A 22153-nucleotide genomic window follows, 5' to 3' on the forward strand; every position below is an offset into this window, starting at 1 on the left:
AAGCGGTTAATTACGAGCGAATCAGGTGAGTCTGAATGGGGTAATTTTGGAATTTGATTTACCCTAGCTTGGCGATTTGCGCGAATGACAATCTAAGAGTACGGCATTTTTTTGTTCGGCAGACGTACATAATCATTTAGTAACAGAAGCTTTGCTAGATTTTCATCTCGCAGGCGCAGAGAGCGGAATTGTTCGCAGAAATCGATGCTCATTAGAGAATATTCCCCCCTTCATTTAAACAGCTTTCATGCAATTTACACAATTTTTTTAACTGGACTGGATAGCTTGGGTAATTTCAATGACTGTAACGATCCTTAGTGGAAACACGAGCCTCTAACTTATCATTTTTCTTCCTTTATTTTCTGTTTTCTAAATGTGCACACGGGAAGCCATGTTAATACATTCTGATTCGGATCCACCGAGCTGTACATGTAGGTTGGTTATACCTGGAGAGCAGAATCTCAACTGGAATCTCAACGGAAAAAGTTCGTCCTTCATCAACGTATTAAGTTACAGTAATAAAGGTTCACCCATAGCTTTGCAAAATTTGAAACGTATGCCACCTTTACGTTGTTTACAAGCAAGATTTTATTTATTCTTACTCCTCAAGAATATTTATTACTCCATCATTTATTTTTTTACTTGTAAAGCCTTATGAGAAGCACAGGGTATAAACTGCGTTGTCGAAGTTAACATAATTGATTGAAAAGCTTCACACATAAGAAAAGTAGATACAACTGTCTATTAAAGTTAATTTAACAATTTATCAGTTATAATACACTCAGTGAATGAATGTGCAGGAGGTGGCGAAGATCACCGAAAGTCTTGTAAGAGGAAAGTACGATGAGTCGACGAGGAATTTCTATTATGATCGAGGTTCCCTAACTAGGCTGTAAACCAGTCTATACGTTCACGGAACAACAACTAAATTAGCTACTATGATATCTTTTCTAGAAAATATACTACCTACAATCTAGTATATACAATACACTAGATTTTATACAATATACTATGGCTTGTTGCGGAAAATCGTACGTACGTTCTATTCCCCCGAGGGAAAATGTTCATCAAGAAATGACACAAAACCGGCTCCGTCCGTGACACGAGGCCATCCCAGCCACTATATGACCATTTCCAGAGGATGACATTGACAAACGAGACACGGGAGGCCTGGGAAATTTGTTCTCCTTATTAGGCAATAAGGGGCGAGGAGGTGAATCCAGTTCAAGTCCCTCGGGGTTATGACTACATTCATTGGTATCTTGGTTAAAAACACAGACTTGACGGCCATTATTAACTGGAATAATACGGTTATTTATAACCAGCACTGTGCTGTCTGGGTGTTGATATATTCCTGGCGAAGTGCACTGATAGATATCATTGCTGTCCACGTACCCACGCGCATTTTCCAGAATATTCACCCCATAGTTATCCGTGGATTGGATGCGGTTTCGAGTAATGTAAGGGTCCCCTGGTCCTCGGAGTTCAACACCACTCATTGCATTACAAAACACGTCATTTTCTTTAATTAGACCTTTACCAGACACAATAATACCATGCTTTCGGTTTCCATAGATACCATTACCGCTGACATTGGCAGCACAGCCAATTTCAATGCAGACACCTGAGCTGTTGTTCCTACAAACACTGTTATCTTGAATGGTAATCTCCGCTGGCTTGGCGATGCTAATACCGCAACCTTCGTTGTTATAAACGTTATTACCCCGGATGAGCAGACCCTCACTTCCGGAAAAATGGATCCCATGTCCTGCATTGTCGAAGATTGTGTTATTATCAACGCACGCGAAATTTTTATCTGGACGAGGACCTGGTAAAATTAAAAAAAAATTGTTCAATCAACAAAGACCAGAAATCATAAGAAGATCATTTTAAAAAAAGACATTACATCTCGGTGATGTAGAAACTATTACAACAGTTGGCAAGAGTGCTGGTGTGCAGGCATTGTGTTCCTCCTTGTCTTCTAATGATCGGGAACACACGAATTAAATTCCACGCATTTGCGTACGCGCTATGTACTTTTTCTTTTGCACGCGCGTGACTACATGCACTGAAGCGCGTGTGATTCCCACGCATTACAAGCATTTGACACGCGTGGAGGTGCTCCAATACACGTCAGCGGTATTGTGTAACGAAATCATAATTTCATCAAATACATCATGAAACTAAAATTTGGGATTAGCTTAAAACCAGTCATCCTTTCATCATAAAAGACCTATAAGCAAATTTATTTTTTGAAGCCTTATCAAAAAGGTAACCTTTTGCAAGAGAGAGGAAAATTCTTTAATTACAAATTAATCCATGATACAGAGGTGACAGCCACACCTTAGATTGCCACAAGTTGGCAATGTGAGTTTGAAAGGCACCTAATCAGTGCATCAAATGAAACTCATCTCCACTGAAGTTGTTTAGTTTACTAACCGTTCATGTCAATTGATTGCTCATGGTCCTCAAAGTTTGATGTAGATGACAAATCTTCATCAAAGAACAGAGGCTGAACTTGCTGTTCCTGGAAAACAATGTTATCCTTCAGCAAGTCTTGGCTAAAAATATCATGTGAGCTGATGGACCAGCCTTCAAACTGACTGACTTACTGACCAACAAAGAATTCTGACTAACCAGTTCCTCAAGGATAGTCATGAGTTCATTTGAAAAGAGAGAATTGGTTCTCTTTTTCTTCAGGCAGGGAACCAACTGACAAATTCATATAACAACCTACCCCATGGCCCTGCAGCATATCTTAATTTGAGAAGATATGATGTCAATTTTGTTACAATTGCCTTCCAAAAATATAACTCCTGTGTTTGAGCAACTAGGTAATTTCCATTTACATCTCACCTCTTGCTCTGACTGTGCAAATTGTGAGCTGAGTTGTTGGTTGTCATGGTGAAGATCACTGTTACTGACAAGTGCCACTCCACTGTCACCGCAGTCCACAATACGATTTCCATAGATGAGTGGTTTAGACACAGTTAAGATCCAGACCCCACAACCACTGTTGCCTGTACATTGTAAAGAGATACATTACCATTGGTGAGAAAAATTTGACAGGTATTTTTTAGTTCATACAGAGGATGCAAATCACAATTTGCTCCTAAACATTACTAATAAAAGTATCATACATTAAAAACAAATTTAGCTCATCCTTCAAATACTGGTAAGAACTTGTCACTTTCATCAAAGAAGTCTAATCAAGAGAGCCTTGCATTGTAACAGACTGAAATAAATATTGATGAAAAAATATCCACAGGATCTTACACAGAAGTAAACCCATGAATCATATCAAGAGAATTACCAAGATGAAATTAGAAGATCCTCGCAGCTAAGAACACTACTGAAACTAGTAGTTGTAAGTAGGACCTGAAAAAAATTTCAGGCCCGTACGGGCCTGAAATTTTTTTCAGGTCCTACTTACAACTACTAGTTTCAGTAGTGTTCTTAGCTGCGAGGATCTTCTAATTTCATCTTTCCACCGCAGTGCAAATATGTGAATTTTTCATATATCTAGAATTACCAAGCTTCACAAGATGTTTGGCCCAAATGGGCACAGTTTTCAAGCTTGAGGGAGGAAGGGATTTCGCAAGTTGAAGAACAGAACACAACCAAGAAACAAATTTAATGTTTACTACGAGGACATTTACCAAAAGTACCTTACCTTGAATATCATTATCCATGATGACTCCCTTACCACCCTCTCCAATGACAATGCCATCAGCATGCCCATCCCTGATCCAGTTGTTTGTGACCACAGGGTTACCACCATTACGAATATCAACACCTCCCCACTCCATGCCACAGATGTCATTGTAGAGGATGTGACCTCTTCCTTCTTCTGTGACTGCCACACCTGCTGCACGGCCTGCCCAAATTCTGTTGTGCCTGCAAAGTAATCCAAAAGGGCATCAGATTATCATGATCCACCATGTTAACATGATAATGCATTTTGCTATAAGCACACAAACTGTGATGATGACATACTTGACAATGGGATTTCCTCTATAAAGAATATAGACTCCTGCCTCTTTATTGTCATAAATGTCATTGTCCCTTATGACACCTTTGCCACGATCTAAGATGACCACTCCAGATCGTTTCCCACTGTGAATATGATTGTGTTGTAAAATTGGATCTGAGCCACTTCGTATGTCTGCTCCAGCTTCTTTATTTCCATAAATGTGGTTTCCAGCAACTAAACCAGTGGATCTCTCCCTAAAAAATATCCCAGATGTTCCACAATTGTGAATTCTGTTGTTCAAAATGATGACTTTTGCACCTGTAAGACATCTCACACCATGTGACAAACGGCCAATTTCATTTCCTTCAATCCAGGCATGTCCCCTGCGTCTGACAAGTATTGCTCCCTTGCCAACACAAAAGCAGTTATTTCTAATAATACAACCATGTATGGACCTAACAATGTCACGGCATTGTGTATCCAAGTAGTATCGCCTTGGACAGGAATCACAGCCAACACTTTGGGGATTTCTGGATTGGCAGGTGTCACCAGTCAGAGCAGTCAATTGGCTGCTATTGAAACCTTTAGACTGACTGTCAATCCTCTTTGTAACAACTGGAGGACATCTGCTATTTAGTGGCTGTAAACCTTTGTCAGGAATTGCTTTTAGACCACTACGTGCCCCCACCTCCCCATCAACAACTGACAGGTCATACAAGTCTTCAAGGCCCAGAGAGTCAATACCATTGGACACCATCCAGTCATCAACAGGTCTGGATATCGGCCTAGGTCTTGAAATTGGTGGCAGTCCTTCAATAATGACAGCAGAGGTTTCCTCTGTGCTAAACTTGCAATTCTCAATTCTGCTGTAGCCAACAGAGCGCAGTGTAACAAAAGCATTATTGAATGTACAGTAACGAATGACAATGCTTCCAGGTGATGACACTTGAACCTGACCATGTTCCAAAACACAATTATCCAATTGAACATGTCCAGTTCCAACCTAAAATTTTGAAGACACAGTAAAATTGTTTTGGTGGATCAAATGCTATAATCCACTTAAGGAAAAGATAAAGTCATTTCCAACCTGATGGCAAGAAGCTTAACCCATGGATATCAAATTACTTCTATCAATTTGACCTTTGCCCAGAAAATTACCATTTTCCTTGAAATATCACTAGCCCAAGGTAAAAGAGAAGGTGACATGTTTATTCAATATATAAGGTCACATAAACAATGACAAAGACAAAACTGAACATTTGAATAAGAATCACCCTGTTCAAGTGCCTTTTGACAACAGCCCCAGTCTGATTGGTGTAACATACAAACACTAAGGTAGCAGGACCTTTAGCTGTGTAAAAGGTTATTGTTTTCAATACAGAAAAAAAAAATTAAAATCAGTAGACAACGTTAAAGATAAGAATCCCAAATATGAAATTTTGATAATTTTTTTGAAAGAAGAAAATTTTAATAATAATCCCACCTTTTGTTGCTGTGTTGGCTTTAAGGCCTATAATGGTGATTGATCAGCTCTAGAATCAATCAAATGTTCTCTACTGTTGAAGAACTTGATAATAGAAAAAAATTTCAACCCTTTTAAAATCAAGGTTTTCCCTTTCAAACACAGTTTTATTGTAGTACCCCACACATTTCCTGCCGTGTAAATGCACACTATTGTCACTGATAGGATTGATGGAATTATAATCATTATTTTAGCCTTTGGCAAAACACTATCATGTTGTTTCAAAATTATCACAAGCAGTGGGTTGGATTATTTTGTGAACATTCAATTTCATACATCTCTGCTAAATTTCATCTGCACAGTGACAAATGTTTTGAAATTTGAAACATCACAACCAATGGCAATAACAACGATTGGTTAAAATTTTCAATGTTCTTTTTTCAGTGGCATATTTGATCTGGAGGACAGTTAATAAAACAAGCTTTTCAGTTTTCTTACACTCAACAACTGGCATGGCAACACTCAAAATTCCTAATGGCAAAATTTAAAATATCGATAAAATTTACAAAGCGTTGCAAAAAATTAAGATTTGACACATGGTAAAGACATATCTGAATTGGAACTAACACACTAAAAAGACATTTTCCATTCCCTTGTTGCTCCAAATGAAAAATTGTCAGAATTGAGACGTGTCATGTTTTTGTTTGTATTTTCCAAATTGGTAGCCTGCCTATCAAGTTAAGAAATATAATATACACGAACACAAAGAAATTTCATGGTCTGCTTTAAGTCTTTATTTTAACGCTCTCACTTATGTATTAGATAAAGATTGGCAAGTCTATCCTTCAAACTATTAGGAAAAATGTAGCTGGAAATGTACAAGGGAACATGAACACAGGCTTTTGGGATAAGTAATACATTGGCTGCACAACATAGGGAGGTCTTGAACTTATTATAATGGAGATTTAAAATATATACGGTGATAAGTAAATATGTTCAAAGAAGAAAGTTGCGATTTCCGAGTAGGTTTGGCCGCTCAAACTAGACATTCGAAGCTGGAATTATCTGATGTCGCGGAAATTATCTTTAGATCTAAATAAATTTCACTGACCTTCAAAATAACAGGAAGGGGGTTTTGTGATCTCTGTACACCGGGTTGTAGAATAATATTTTGAATCCGTGTTGTTGAAGCTTGTTGTTCAATAGGAATCTGTAAATGAACATCTCCCAGTTGTCCTTCACCACAAATCTCGATCGGAAACTTTACGCTCAGTACATGCTGTTCGTCGTACACACCAGCATTAAGTAGTAAACAGTCAAAAGGCGCTGCAGCTGCTATTGCGCTTTTGATGGTCAGAAATTCTCTTCCACGTCCTACTCGGAGAACACGTCGTCTTTCGAGCCTTCTTCTAAACAAATATAAGCAAGGAGCACAGCGAACTTCTACACTCCTGTTCACCCATTGTTTCGAAGCCATATAATGAGTCTTATATGTATCCTTCCATGAAGATGGTTCTTTTTGTGTGTAATTTGGCCAGTTAGGATGTTTCCAACGCTTGGACGCCAAGAAAAGTTCTTTCCAACGGGTGGAATCTAAACTTTTCACAAGCTCTCTCCATTCTTGGCAAACTTGCGAACATCGACACAAATCTTGCACTGAAAGGTGCTTTAATACAACCCGCCATAACTCCAATGGCAGTAAAACTTCTTTCTCAGGCATTTATGTTAACTTCTGTAGAGATCACTATCCATATATTGGTCAGGGTAACTGTTTTTACATGAAGAACAACTGAGAGTGATCGGCTCTCCAGCCGCCATACAACATTGCGTGAACAATATCCTGTGTGGATGTTTCGTGATTGGCTGGTAAAACAAAAGGATATTGTGCGCGTTGTCAGCCAACTACTTTGAGAGATCAGCCTATACACCTCTCTCCTTACAAAGTTCGCTGACAACCCCTGAGGTGATAATCAACAGGAAATTCTGAAGAAAATACCACTGAGCAGGTGAGGTCGATCTGAAATTTTCCTGACACTTACTGCAAGTCATCCGGGACTTAATGTCAAAGTTACCATGCAAGCTGGCGATCTTAACACTTAAATGATACTTTTATGGTAAAAACAAAATCACACAATTGACATAACGTCAGAGAGCTAGAAAACAAAAACCGGAAAATTCTGTGAGGTGTATCCGGATGACAAATTTTCTCTGAATACTTCTCGAAAACAAAGTCTAACAATCCCAGAAAGATTCCTCCAATCTTCAAATATTTTCCTCTCTGGCGAAAAAAGGGGGAAATGGCCTGTTCATTTTGTCCGCAAACTAGAGCTGTTTTCCCCCGATAGGCAAACCATTTTCTAGCTGACCTAAGAAGTGAAACATTGCTGACGTATCCGTAATTTTGAACGTCTTAGTCAAAATTAGGCATAACAACAGAATAAATTATCGTTTAGGTAATTTAGTGTTAATAACTGAGTTGAAAACGTAAATTAGCCACTGCAAAGAGTTTAAAGGCTGACTTTCCGAGCGTTAGCCCTTAAATTGTCGTTCGGTCGGTTTTCGAAAGAGGGAGGAGAAGAACAGAACAAACTAAAAAAAATTTTCTTTAAAGTAATCTGATAGTCTTGCTAAAATCATTTGCGAGAAATCCTCAAAATTTCTAAAATTCTTACAACATCCAATTTCTTGAGACAGAGCTATCTAGAATCTATCTACATTTACTCCTTTCAGTGGGTGGTACCCAGTCACTTCCCTTCTCCTCCCCACTTCCAATGTGACTTGTCCGGATGATGCACTGGGTACGAGAGGAAATGCGATCAGAGCTTGGAAACCACTCTCTATTCTTTCTTTTCTTCTCGGCTGTTTTTCTTTAGACACGAAGAATATGCCAAGCCGGCGAAAATCGGGCAAAAATGCCCCGATTCTTAGCCATGAATTTGTGATAACAAATCATGGAGATATAGTCTCCTGTATATGTATGGTTTTCATGATCGGGCTGATGTTCCAGGTAAAATAATCGTAAGTTTTCTCGCCAACCATCTCGCGCAAGATAATTGAATTGTTCTTTCTCAATCAGCTAAATTTGAATTTTTTTCTTCTGGTTCCGTCTTACCAGGCAACATCCAAAGTGGCGTCAGTTTTTATCGCGCCTCAACATAATGTGTCGAGAACTCTGAACGGTACGTAGAAATAAAAAATTTCCATGTGTTTTTCGTTTAAAAAATTCAATTAACTGCATCCGTTTGGGAGACAAGCGACAGTTAACAGCACGTGAACTGCATGTAGCTAATACTTAGTGGTATTTTCCTTGTCCTGGGGCATCAATCAAGTGTACATCACTATCCTTTAACTGCTATTCGACTGCTAAATTAGGATCTTCCTTTCTTACAAAAGCTTCATCAATTATTACCCTTACCTTGTAGGTTCAATCCTAAGCTGTCGTGTGCATATTTGATTGGTCACTTTAAGGAGACAATGGAATGATACAACTTCGTTTTAAATGCTCTTTTTTTCTACAGAAAATTGTACATTCAAATCTTTTTAGTGTCGTTTTCCATAAAAATCTTCTTCAAAAATAAAACTTCTGTTTAGGTTGAATAATTCCTTCAAATTTTTATCTCCAGTTTTTACACATCTCAAAATCTGTATGGTCCTCAATACACCTGTACTGTGTTGACAATTTAAATACAATCTTACTGACTGTTAATATATCTTCTAAATTTTTTTTATGCTATTATATACTTTATGGTTGACCAAAAGTTCGTCTTTAAAATAATTATGTATATTTTGCAAACCAGGCCTATAGGAAAGGAGATAACTAGATTTTATCAACCAAGTTGTTAATGGAAATTGGCCACTGTCGAGAGTTTCTTAAACTGACATTTCAAATGTTACTTCTTTGTCAAAGTAAACATGTCTTTACAGTAGCCATTTATGATATCAACTCAGTTGAAAGAACCAAATTATCTTGTAATACTCTCCTATCAACTCAGCACCACAGTTTCATTAGTGACTTACCTGCTCCCTCCCCTCCCCACCCTTATTTTATAGGAAACAAGCCCATAGTGTTTAGGGAGAAGAAACATAGTTCTATGTTTTTATAACAACAATATAAAATATTTTACATCTGCTTTGCTTTGATCTCAATACCAAATAATTACATTAACAGTTTTTACTTTTATTTATGATTCTCTGATATAATTACAAGATTAAAAGATTTTAAGAAATGCAAAAAAAAGTAAAACACTTTCAAAATGTAAGGTATTTCCAAACATTTGCATGATTCATTATGATGAAGTGCATGGAGATCTTGATATTTGTGTATTTGACTTGTAAATTATTCCATCCTTTAGGAACAGAAGACTTGCCAACCAAATACACAAATGGACCAAAGGATTTCTGCACCATTTTCTTTTATTCAATGGCATGGATTGTGGTGCATGCAATCATCCAGGAATATGTCTGGGATGTGAGCAAATCTTTACCTTAATTATAATATTTTGTTCTTGTGAAGAAGTAAAGTTATTAATGACTAACCTTTGTTTCTCTACTTTTCTGGTTGCAGAAAGTCTCTCGAAAACTGCGTCTATCAAAGACAAAGAATACAAAATTCAATGATTCTGGAACATTACTTCCTTTCTACTTCTTCTTTGCTGCTTGGGGAGCAGATATTGTGGTGAAGGTAAAATGTTTTTATAGTGTGGCGGGAAAGATCTATGGCAGATTTAGGGAAGTTTCCAACATGTTGTATTTCTATTTTGCTAGAAAAGAGTAAACTTTTGAATAAATGAGATATTGACTATTATGTTTAAGACGTACAAGGCAGGTGAAGTCCTTTCTTTGGCCATTACTGGTTAGAAGACGAGTGTTTTTTTTGATCACCATTCACAGAGGCTTTTTGCGCAAGCCTATTTATTGGCTGTTTATTCCCCATTAAAATTTTATTCATGTGAAAAATTACTTTAATCTGGTTAATTCTAGTGGGAAGCCTCTTTCTTTAAATTTGTGTCTCATTTATAACCACCATTTCCCAAACACCCAAAACAACAATAAAAAATTCATGAGACAAATTTAGTGGACATTTTTTCCAAGTGTGAAGGCCATATTCTTTTAATCACTTCCAAGCAAGGAATTAACTGAATTTATGGTTCAATCTTTTTTACTTTACTTTTCTATTTTAGGAAGGATTTATTCCAAATATTTCAAAGCTTTGGGACGGCTATCCACACAATGAAATGTCGTAAGTTCACAGAATTTTTCTTGTCCTCCTAAATAATTTACCTGTGTATCTTGCACTTTTTTGCCTGAAAGTTAGAAATTATCTTGAGATGAATTTTAAAAATTGGTTACTTATATCACATAAGAATAGATTAAACAGCTGTGCCCATGAAGTTTTCCAACCCAGTCTTTGTTAGGCAGCTCAAAGCTTATTCATTTATTGACACAGTTGTTTTAAATGATCATTTTCCCACTAGATTCACTCTCAAGTTCTACTTCATCCTTCAAATTTCTTTTTGGGTGCACTGCTTTCCAGAGCTCTACTTCACAAGAGCAAAAAGGGTAAGAATCAATGGCTTAATACAGTATTATTACAATAAAGAACCTACACACTTCTCACATAGAGTAGGGAACATGGAGTAAGAGAGATGGTAAGTTTTGAGCTCAGTAAAGAAATAGAGAAAGATGCTTTTTGTCTTGCCACAAGCGTGGGACAAAGAAAAAATTCTAAGTACCCATAAGGAATTTAACCTCGGAGCTTTGGATTCCATGCTCTAATGCTCTACCACTGAGCCACAGAGACTCTGGGCCAGGTCTATTACAAAGTTAATATGACTTGTGTCCAGCATACTGCTAAGATCAGGAATGTCAATAGCATCATGTTTGTAAATAGAACAAGAGGGAAGATCAGTTTTGAGCTTGGAGCTCATTTCTTGTTTTTCTTTGCAGGAAGAAATTTTCCCCAAAGTTCAGTTGTACATTGAATATCTGCTATTTATCTGGGCTGCCTACATGCTGAAGTAAGACTTTGTTTATTAATTATTAATGGTATATGTTTTATATAATACTGAGAGGTTTGAGAATTGCCTTGTAAATTGATTTGTATTTGATTTAGTGTTCCATGACTATACTTGTTGAGAATATTTGTGGGCCAGAAAGTTGCAACAAAATGCAATAATAATTTGTTCATATTGTCGACAGCTTCACCCATGTCACCCTGTGCTGCTTGGTTGTTCATTATGCAGTAGAGACTCTCTATCATGGAATAAGAATGTTAAACATCAGTGGAAAGGCAGATGTGGCTCAAAGCTTGTAAGTTAAACACAATTCTGTCCTAAATTATTTCTTGCTTTTAGTAGAATGATCTTCTTATCATTTTAAGATGTTAGGTAAGTTGTCCTGTGCAGCTGAGACTGACACACATCTATCCTACAGGAGTACTGCTACCTGCCCTCTTGCCCCCCTCCCATAGTAAATTGTCCATTGAGGGTTACCTCCTTCCCTCCCAGGCTACCCCCTCCCCTATTAGATTCCTTTCCCTCCCAGGTGCAGAGGCCCTAGAAAAACAACAAAGGGACTCTGCCCCAGTCTCAAATGCATTAATTTGGATAGTTACACAATATGGCACAACAACCATTAAAATAACATCAGCTGGTGTGGTGTTATTTCACAATTGAAGTAACTTTTCATAGAAATCAAATAAGTCAAACTAGATTACATTTGTCAATGTCTTTTCTTTTATTATAGGAAAACTCTATTGTATCCCGAATTTGAAACAAGATTCATGTCTGTGTTTACTGGCCACAATAATATTCAGTAATTTTTTCATTTTAGGTTCTGGGTGTGGACTGTCCTATTTGCAATTACCCGCTTTGCCATTATTGCCCTTACTGTTATGACTTTCTGGTATGTAATAACCATGTTGTTATTTTCATCAATTTTATTGGAATTTAAACAATTTCATAAAATAGATATTTTTATATCAATGGTTGTCAGTGGTATGTGGCATTCACTTTAAGTCCCTTTGGTAAGCTAAACAATCTTATACATTGTTTCCTTTTTATAAAACAGGTATGGACTTCCCCGTCTGGACAATGCTGGTCTAAATGTGGATGTTGGAAACTTTAACAGTCCTCCAATAAGGTGAGAAAACTGTCATGTTACATCGCAGATACCTCAGTTACCTATTTTGTGGTCACTTGTCTAAAATGTAAGTAGACTCTCATCAATAGCACTGGGGCATAAACAAGCCAGCAAGAGGTCTGCAAAGGGGTCTGGCACTAATATCAGCCTTCTCACAAGCTTGCCTTGCTCAAGGCCTCAAACTTTCATGTGGGCACAGGAATATTCATGTCAAAACTATAATAATGAGGGCTTCTAATAACTTATCCCAAAAGGACAAGACATTACTCTTTTAACAGTTGTAGCTGAATGCAAGGTCACTACACCAAAGGGAACAAAACATACCCTTGTACAGTAACAAAAAAAGATAACATTGTTTACAATGTAAACAAAGGAAAGATGAGAGATGCTGATGACGATAAGATGTCAACTAGAAAAACAACAAGGCAACCATCTGAAATTCAGGAAAATGTGAGTGGCAAAGTCATGATTGGTTTAGTTTTGCTCTGATTGGCTGAGAGGGTGCTGTAAGTTTTTGGGACCAATCACTCAGTTAAAAAAAATAATAAACTGGAAATTTTTCTAAGTCATAAATCATAATCCAATTGTATTTCAGACTCACTGCTATGGCTGCAGTTATACTGATGCAAGCCTGGCTGGCATGGAACTTCATCTGCTATCAGATCAAGCTGTGGCGTGAACGTGTCAGTGCTGCCACACCCTCCAAGAAGAAGGATGCCAAGAAGAAGAGCAAGAAGGACAGTGACAAGAAGAAGAAAGAGGAAACTTTTGTTGAGGAAAGTGATGAAATGGAAGCTGACGAATATGAAAAAACAAATGGGTCACCACAGGCTGCTGGCAAAGCTAAAAAATCTTAAGTTATTACAGTCGTGCCTACCTCCCTGTCATTTAATAAGTGGAGATGAGGGAGGCAGTTTGATAGTTTATGTTAAATGCTATGTTTATGCTAACTCTGTCTTAGGAATGCAGTCACGTTTCTTGGATTTGCTTGGATAATTATTCCCTGTAACTGTATGTAGGAAGGTGGCTGTATTTGCAGGCTGAGGTTGGCCTTGAGATGAGGAAAACAGATGGAATAATAAAGGAAACCTCCACTGCTGGGACAAGTTGCTGTGAAACTGACAAAAATGTCTTGAAATGTGAAGTAATATGAAAGTTTTTTTTAGAACTAATGGGAAGCAAGCACTGAAATGTACAAAAACTGGAAACAAATACAAGCAATATTGATGTTTGAATGTATTTCCCTCTAGACGCCATTTTGTATCATATGACCTCCAAAAGTTGCTACTATTATCACAAAACGATATTCCTTCAGTTTGCTAGAGCCCCAGAGGATCATGCAGATAGTAATAGCACATCCCATGGTGTTACATGGTAATGCACAAATTCCAAAATTTGGATGTTACTCACTTATATACCAACAAAATTTTATTGAAAGGTTGTTTTTGATAATTGATCAAGAACCTGTCCTCTGTTTGGAGGTTTTCTTTAATTGTGTTTTCACTGTGTTATTTTTAACATTACCAAGAGCTTCATTGAGTGGCTAAAGTAGTTGACCTCCTTCCTGTTACTCGTTGGTTGCCAACCTTCCACTCAACATATAATAAATAGGCCTGAATCTTTGAATTCATCTCTAATAAATGTCTTAAAAGTCCCCTCATCCCCCAAACAGTGTAGAAAAGTAGTGAGCATTTTGTTAACATCAGGTGACATTGGAATGGATGAGAGGCAAAGGTCAATGAGAGTAATACAAAATTTCAAAAAAATTTTGTAGAGCATGCCAAGACTTTTGCCGCTCGTTGTTGCAAAGCTGAGTTGTTCATTTTCCCTTTTCCTCTTCCCTTAGAGGAAAGAGTCATTTTTCAACCGTCCATTTTCTGTTTAAAGTAGAGTCGTTCAGCGATGTACTGTGGCCGTTTAGTTTCTCTTAACAATGGAAATAAACAATCCTGGAAGGTTGCACCTGTTGCTTTAGAATCCTTTTAATTTCTGCTTTTCAGACCAGGTTGAAATTAAACCGTAAAAAATGAAATGAGGTTTATGAAGGAATAAAAGAGGACACAAGATTAAATTAATTTGGGAGAAAAGTGGAAAGTTACGTATATGGTAAAAAACAAAATTATAATTCATAACTAGTATTTCAACAATTAAAATGTAAGTTTGCTCAATGTAATTTATGGTTTTAACTCGTATTTGGTTTATTCCGTGATAACCATCCAGAAAGAAACATGTTGTGATTTGTTCATCGAAAAGATTTAGAATCAGTTTACTATTCACCATCCTTTTTCCATTGTTGACCATTGCCTCTTTCTCTCTCTCAGTCTCTCGAGACTGATTGAAGCAATGTACACAATGAACTGTTTTACAAATGACTAGGAATTATTGTGTGTTCGCTGAATCGAAAAAGATAAACCGGCACAGTTTAAATCATCGATTGTTTCAAGTTTATTGTTGTTAAACTATATTCCTATCTTCTTTAAAACCAAGTATTCTTCAACCTGTTGTGGACAGTTCTTATGCATATCTATCAGATATGAAATCGGTGAATTATATATCTTGAGGTAGCTATGATTCTCAATCTTGATTATTTTCTATTTATTTATTTATGTCTTTCTTTAAAATTCGAGAAATTCCACTCCAGCAAGGGCACATGAGTAAAGCGATTTTCGATTAAGTTTCGTTAAACTAAAATCAAAGTAACAAAAAGGCCAACAGAATAAAAATAAATACAAATCATAGGAGGCCTCAAGAAAACGACTTTAACGCATGCAAACGACTCAAACGCTAGAGACCAAGTCGCTTTAAGCTTAAATCTTGCATTTGATTTTGTGACGCGGTGACCAGACGTATCACGAACAGTCTAGTCCTGTCCAATTCATGGGTGAATTTCTCAGGTGTCATTACATTTTAGTGGTGTATTACATTTTAGTGGTAAGGCGCTGCTTTTGATTACTCTTCATCTGGATTTATTCCTCAAAAATCCTATCTAAGAGAAAGCGGGGTGTATATTTCTGTTAAAGGTTAGTGCCATATACTTTAAATGCTGATTTGTTAGAGACCCTAAGACTGTGAGCCTTTTATTGGCTGTGACGGCGATTGAGTTCAAAGCTTTCGCTAGCTGAGTTTTGGCCACGAGCGTTATTGTCATGACAGTAAATAAACTTCCTTACAAAAGTGCGGAAGTCTTTCATTTGCAGCATGTATAAAATAAAGTTTATGACACAGTTTGAAAACATAAGAACACTACCAATACTCTTTGTCACATAATCTGTTTGGAAATCAAGTGAGGGCCTGGTCATCTTAACATACACCCCATATATCTTTGATTGACCAATTTAAAACTACATGGATGAATAACTGAGAGCTGAACAAATTTTGTTATCACTAAAATGGCACAGTGTCCAAATAAATCAACAAACCTAAGATCTTTCAAAAACAGGAGCTTCTCTTTTTTTACTTAAAAAAAAAAACTTTGGGTAGCTCATGCAAGAGGTAAGGAAAGAACATTTACCCGTTAGGTGTGTTCGGGACTAGAAATATCATCCACCTTCCTATAAGCCCCTACTCTTATCAGCTCAGGTCAAGCACACCACAGAGCATGTTTTATCACTAGCTGATAGTGTAGATCAAAAGTAGAAAGTGTCAAAAAAACTTAAAATAAAAATGATAGATTTGAACTTGCAAGATTTTAATGCAATATACTAAACGACGTTCCTGCTTGCAATGCTGGGAAACAAGAGAGAACTTTATGGGCCACGAGCTGAAAGCGAGTAATCTAAAACACGCTCCTTTGAATTTCTAGAATTTTGAGCTTTTAGTTTTTGCTCATCTGGTGCCAGTCGTTTGAAAGATGAATCGAACCAGTAATTTACATTGGATGAAAACCATACAGAAAAATATAAACGAGAAAGTAAAGACAACTAGAAAAATAAACGATTTTTTTTAGGTCTCGAGTATCAGTAATAAAAGGCTTAAGCGGATGGTTTATTCACTACAACGATTTACTTTTTTTGGAAAGCTGTACTACGCACAATTTCCGATTTCCAGCAATTTTTTTTCCACTGGACATCCTTTCTAAAATTCATAAAAATAGAGACGTATGAACCCAAAAACACCTCTTTCTTCCTTTCAGTCGAAACAAACTATAATTCAGAGACCTGAAAGTGCTAAGATTTTCTCATAACTGTCCTTGCAAATTGATTTAAAAAAGGTTCAGAATGAAGATTGAATCATGAGGTTGTTACAGCCAGTTTGACTCTTCCATATTCTGACAAATTTACATCATTAGAAAAGTTAGGATCAACAAGTTATAGAACCCTAACCCTAACCCTTAAGTTATAGACCTCTCTTCCCCGCACAAGGTTCTCTCAGATTACTTACACAACCATTAAGTTGTTACTCCGTAGCTTCCCAAACCTTTGTTAAGATCTTCCCTCTCACTTTCCTGTTCTCCTAGTTTTAGTTCTCTTCTTTACACACTGTTCAAGTTATCAAATTTTCATAACTTATAGTTCACTCTTCCTTCCTTTATATACGTTTCTTAGCCCTTTACCTTTCTGCGACAGCCTATTTTCAGGCACAGAATCAAACAGATGTTTCGTCGGATTTGACGCAAGAATTGTATTCCTGGATTCCTGGTTGAACAATTTGGCTGTAATTAGTTCGATTGCATATTGTGTGTATCCCATCTTAGATTCTCTGTATTTCTCGCACGAGCTACAACTGAAATATTTCTAAGCTCAATCTGTGCTTTAGTTTCTTTTATGAAAAAAGGAAAAAAAAAATTGAGATATTAAAATTCCAGTTATAGATGTCATTATCGTGATTGTGTATGTTTTGAACTCTAATGATAATTCAGTCTATGCACATCTCCATATTTAATTCTCATCATCAGTTTCTGTTAAGTCACTTACTTCTCTCATGAACCGAACCTGATTAGAAACGTTCGTACAGATTCCTCCGTACAGATATTTGTTTAATAAAATGTTTTCATCTTCGTATCGTTTGCGCGGGTCTTAAATTTCAACCAGGCTGTTATTTGGACCAGGAATCAAAACATTTGCTCTGATTTTGGACAAACAGTGATTACTGCTTGCCGCTCTCGCCCTACTCGGCTTTATGAATATTCTCTAAACATCATTATGTTTAAAGTTTAAAGTTGCAGATCGAACTGAAATGTAAACATTCAGTTTGCAAAATGAAAAAACAACGTTCTCAATGAAACGCCACTTTTGTCATCTTTCTTAGTTGTGACTTTTCGCAGACGGCTGCTATGTTTCCTTTCTAAGATCAGTTTTTTTTAGCATTTATTGGAAAAGCTCTTAAAACTTTGAGGATTTGCGCAATAAAAAAGTAATTGTGAACTTTTATTCTTATTATATTTCATCATAATTTTTACTTCACTCGGCGACAACACCTGTTCATTTCTCACACAAAAATCAGAGTATTCCTCTGAATTTTTTTCCACTTCTGGTACTGTGATACTTTAAGAATTCTAAACGATGTTGGAGCTCATTTAGTTTTTGATATTCAAAAAATATTGCTGACTGCACGGTAATCCGGGTCATTCTGAGTGATGACAGTTTTTGGATCTTTAATCCGTTTATAGTAGAGCAATTTAATCAAATGAATAATATATGGTTAAAGAATTGAGTGAATTCGTTGAGTAATTAACCATAGGAGTAATAGAAAAAAATCTTACGACCGCATTGGACGACAAAAAGTCATGTTACTAATGAATAAAAACTACGACATAATGTATAAAGCAGGATACCCATCGGCTGGACGTATCCAAGAGCTGCCTTCTTTTCCACGAGATAACAGCTCAAGTAAATTACTGCGCAGTTACAAAGGCATGACGCGAAAGATCTATATAATTAATCTTTGTTTGATTTGCCGTGGCAATGGTGCGGAACTGTTAGCTAAATTAAATTCAGCATAAAGCTTGAAGGGAACAAAATGCAAAGGCAGAAACTGAACGACTGAATTAATATCTGTACTTCAATGGTGCTTTTTAAGGTAATGCTGTATAATACTTCGATCTCTCGACCCCCTGAAAATGCCGTCGGAGATTTAACGCGCGTTGCCCCCGTGCATGGGCTATTTATTGACAAAATATCAGGGCATCCGGGATCCAGACCAACGGTTTCACAGCACGCACGCATTTTCGATATCGCAGAGAGCAGTGTGGATTAAACTTAAAGGGCTAAAGGAAAATCCTCGTATGTCAAGATGGTCTTTGAAATTCCCCGCTATACCCCGGGGTTGGGTTTTAAATTGATGAACGCATAATTTTTTTCATAATTACTTTTTTGGAAAAGTGATTCCGAAAATTGCTGCAAAGCTCGCGTCGTTCATAGCGCTTGGCACAAACAGGAAAGAGAAAATTCTATGTTCTCTTTGTGCAAAACAAGACAGAAAAAGTAAACCAATCCTTTTGACGGAAGTGATTTCTTGAGGCCCAAAAGATAAATCTGTAATGAGGTACAAAACCATTTCTGTGTGACCGTGAGAATATATGACCACTTGTCACTTTTCCAGGCGACAGTCCGCCCGGTAAGAGTTTACACACATACTTAAAATATAACTTCAAAAACGAAGGAAATGTTTTGACAGATATTTTACGTTTCCTTCTTGCTATCAGCTACCTAAACGTGAAAATTATTTCAACAATGATTGAAATCATCAATCTCAAGATTAATTCGAATGCTTCAACTTAAATCACATTGCAGTAGACGTTCTAAAACTTGTAACAGACGCCCTACTGACGCTGTATCGCCTCATCTCTTGAAGGCGAGAAAGGAACCTTGAAATGGCTTTAGGAGCCCACAAAAAACGCTTCTTCTGCCACACTAAGTTACCCAGCTGTCATGAATTTTCCAACAACGGGTGTCAAAATAGTCTTTTAAATACGCGAAGGAACTAACTGGAACAGTTTTTTTTTTTTATCATCATTCATGTTAAAAACAACGTAAAGAAGAAGTTCTACGCGTTTTACAAATTTATATCCAAAGTAACTGAGTTCATAAGGTGTAAGAACATTAGCGTAAAATAAATTGACTAGAAAAATATTCAAATTAAGATTAGATTATCCATTGAAAGGTATAAAGCCGTTAACAATACTTAATGAACTAAGGGGAAGTAATAACTGAAGTCCTACTACTGCAAATTTCACATTTCATGAAAACCATATTTTAGAATAGCTAAAAAATTAAACTTTTCGTCAACAAACATTCAATATCAAGACGTAACTTTCTTTAGAAACAATATCTAACGGGATTGAAATCCGTAAACGCCGATTAGAACTGAAAAACACCGTGGTTAAATTTGTCCAATTAGATATAAAGCTAACACGAACCAAAAGCAGCGAAAGTACTCAGTTAGGACAAGCATGGGTCAAAAGTGTATTTTCTTTCACATTTCGGTTTTCCATGCTTCTGATTTCCTGCAAATGACGCCAAAACAGCGGCGGCTTCAGCGGATGAATTGAGACTAAATTTGAAAGAGTTGCTCTCTATTCTTGGGGAAACATTGTACTTCACAAAGGCACTGTTGTCCGAAACAGTAAAATTAGGGCAGGGTAGAGGTTCCATCACGTAGCAGGAGGCTGTCCCAGGTTCAGTTCTAAGCCAACTGTTTTGATAGAAACCACCCAAGTAAACATCTGCTACACTCCATGGGAGCTGGTAAGGTGTAGGTAGATAAACACTGTTGTTGAATGGGTACTGTTGTCTGGTGACCTCGAATTGGGAATTTAAAATTCTGGACACGTTCTGAATCAATCCGCCGTTTTCTTTTTTTGCCGTCTTGTCATTTTCGTCAACGGTCTTCTGGTCTTCATGGAAAGGCGATTCTGTTTTCACGAGCGTGGGAGAGAAACTCACTGCAAATTTAATCAAAAACTTTCATTCATTTGCAAGAAATCCATAAAAAACACTGAAGAAAACATTTAAGAGCACAAAAAGAAACTTCCTACATCATATAAAACCATTAAGAACAAAAAGTAACAAGACCAGTTTCTCATTTTTCCGGGATTCAAATAAACAAGCTAGAAAAACAACTTAGAAAAACAACTAAAAAGTTGCAAAAATTCTACTACAAAGTACGTAAATATTTTCCATGCACGTCTGAATAACATCCGTTTCCATCAATGAACGGTTTCTCTGAAAGAATACCAAGCTAAGAAAACGAGACTCTACGACTACTTCAGCCAGACATAAAGATACACAAGATAACGTTTGGTTTTTCACCAAAGAAAAAAATGTCACTTAGTAAAACGACAAACAACATAGGCTTAGTCTCGTACCTTGAATTGGTTCGACAGCAGTTGAAAGGCAAGGAGTTCTATGGTTTTCTATGGCTTTCATCTGTTTTCGCCGAAGTCGAACTTGCTTTTTCATAACACCTCTTTTTTTGCGTCCCTTTTCACACAGCACGCAGTGACAGTTCAAGAACGGACAATGACGTTTGTGACCTTTTAGCATTGATCGGATTCCATGATTGCTGCAGATCGTGCAGGAACGCTCGGCTTTCTTTCTGGTGTGTTTCAGTTCTTCTTTAGAAGCCTGGTCCATTTTGTTGTTTCAGTCCGTTGAAAAGCGGTCTCAAACTGAAATTTCTTTCTTCGTAGATGATGCCTTAACCGCTTCAACAATTGATAGGATAGTTGAGCGGAATCTGTTCATAAGGTGGCCGTTATACTCAGTCACTGACAAGCAAATGTCAGTCAAGTCAAAATCTCGCTCATGATTGGCGAAGGTATCGAAGGTATCACGTGCGCGGCTTGAGACAGGACAGATAGATGTTCATTCAAAACAAAATAAGTGTCGGTTGTTTTGAATGAATGAATGAATGAATTAATGAATGTACTTACTCGTTCTGTAACTTTTCATTTATTCGCACAATAATGTCTTATTTCCTCTGCAGAAGCATTGAAAGCTCTGATGAAGTTGTTCCATATTCTACGTATTCAGAATAATCTTCTTCTTGCACTCATTTTGAACTGACTTGTTATAATTAATTTTTTCACAATCTACTTCAACTGCATTTTAATCAGCAGCTAAAGTTGCAACATCCGGCATGTGTTTTATATATTAAGATCTAAGAATTTGTAGCATAGTTTCTGGTTCAACCATTATCCTCTCCGCAAACTTTCCAAAATATTACATGAACCAATTTCTAAACTACATGCATCGTGTACGACCCGAGTCGTATTTTATGAGGTCAGCTCATTATTCTGGCATCATCTCTGATATATATTCAAGCCATGACCTTCCCACATTACTTTCTATAAACCTCTTAAAATTTCTTTTAATTCTGAATCAAGATCTGAGCATTATCGAATAACTAATACGATATCATCAGACTGAACCTATTAACTCCTGAGTGGACACGTGCCTTCGCATGAATCGGAATTTAGAAGAACCGGGAACCCGGTGAATATTTATTTTACGTCTTTTCACAAAAACAAGCTGTAGTTAAACTGGCACAGTTTAAAAATTTTTCAGTTCAAAGTAAAAAATGAATAGGCACATGCCATATTTTACTCAGAAATCAAAGATAAAAGTTGCTAAATCTAT

At 37.0% G+C, this 22153-nt stretch overlaps 3 protein-coding genes across 3 annotated transcripts; 1 reads left to right on the forward strand and 2 right to left on the reverse strand.

Annotated features, from left to right (window-relative positions):
• Positions 1–570: 570 nt before the first annotated feature.
• LOC113669403 (uncharacterized) lies at positions 571–7282 on the reverse strand. Its single transcript, XM_027185423.2, has 6 exons — positions 6547–7282; positions 3997–4976; positions 3674–3897; positions 2857–3020; positions 2440–2527; positions 571–1828 (listed from the first exon to the last, which is right to left on the reverse strand). Exons 1-6 carry the CDS (start codon positions 7153–7155, stop codon positions 1068–1070), a joined length of 2826 nt encoding a protein of 941 aa, XP_027041224.2. The 5' UTR covers positions 7156–7282; the 3' UTR covers positions 571–1067.
• Positions 7283–8224: 942 nt separating this feature from the next.
• Positions 8225–14748, forward strand: LOC113669361 (translocating chain-associated membrane protein 1). Its single transcript, XM_027185374.2, has 11 exons — positions 8225–8442; positions 8551–8614; positions 9788–9903; positions 10000–10116; positions 10616–10674; positions 10910–10994; positions 11382–11452; positions 11634–11744; positions 12267–12338; positions 12504–12575; positions 13171–14748. Exons 1-11 carry the CDS (start codon positions 8320–8322, stop codon positions 13430–13432), a joined length of 1152 nt encoding a protein of 383 aa, XP_027041175.2. The 5' UTR covers positions 8225–8319; the 3' UTR covers positions 13433–14748.
• A 4261-nt stretch (positions 14749–19009) lies between these two features.
• Positions 19010–21298, reverse strand: LOC113669363 (uncharacterized). Its single transcript, XM_027185377.2, has 2 exons — positions 20881–21298; positions 19010–20457 (listed from the first exon to the last, which is right to left on the reverse strand). The coding sequence occupies exons 1-2, from the start codon at positions 21146–21148 to the stop codon at positions 19955–19957; spliced, it is 771 nt and encodes a 256-aa protein (XP_027041178.2). The 5' UTR covers positions 21149–21298; the 3' UTR covers positions 19010–19954.
• Positions 21299–22153: the final 855 nt, after the last annotated feature.

This window comes from Pocillopora damicornis, chromosome 1 (assembly GCF_964200805.1).
Source record: "Pocillopora damicornis chromosome 1, jaPocDami1.2, whole genome shotgun sequence".
NCBI classification, from domain to species: Eukaryota; Metazoa; Cnidaria; class Anthozoa; order Scleractinia; family Pocilloporidae; genus Pocillopora; species Pocillopora damicornis.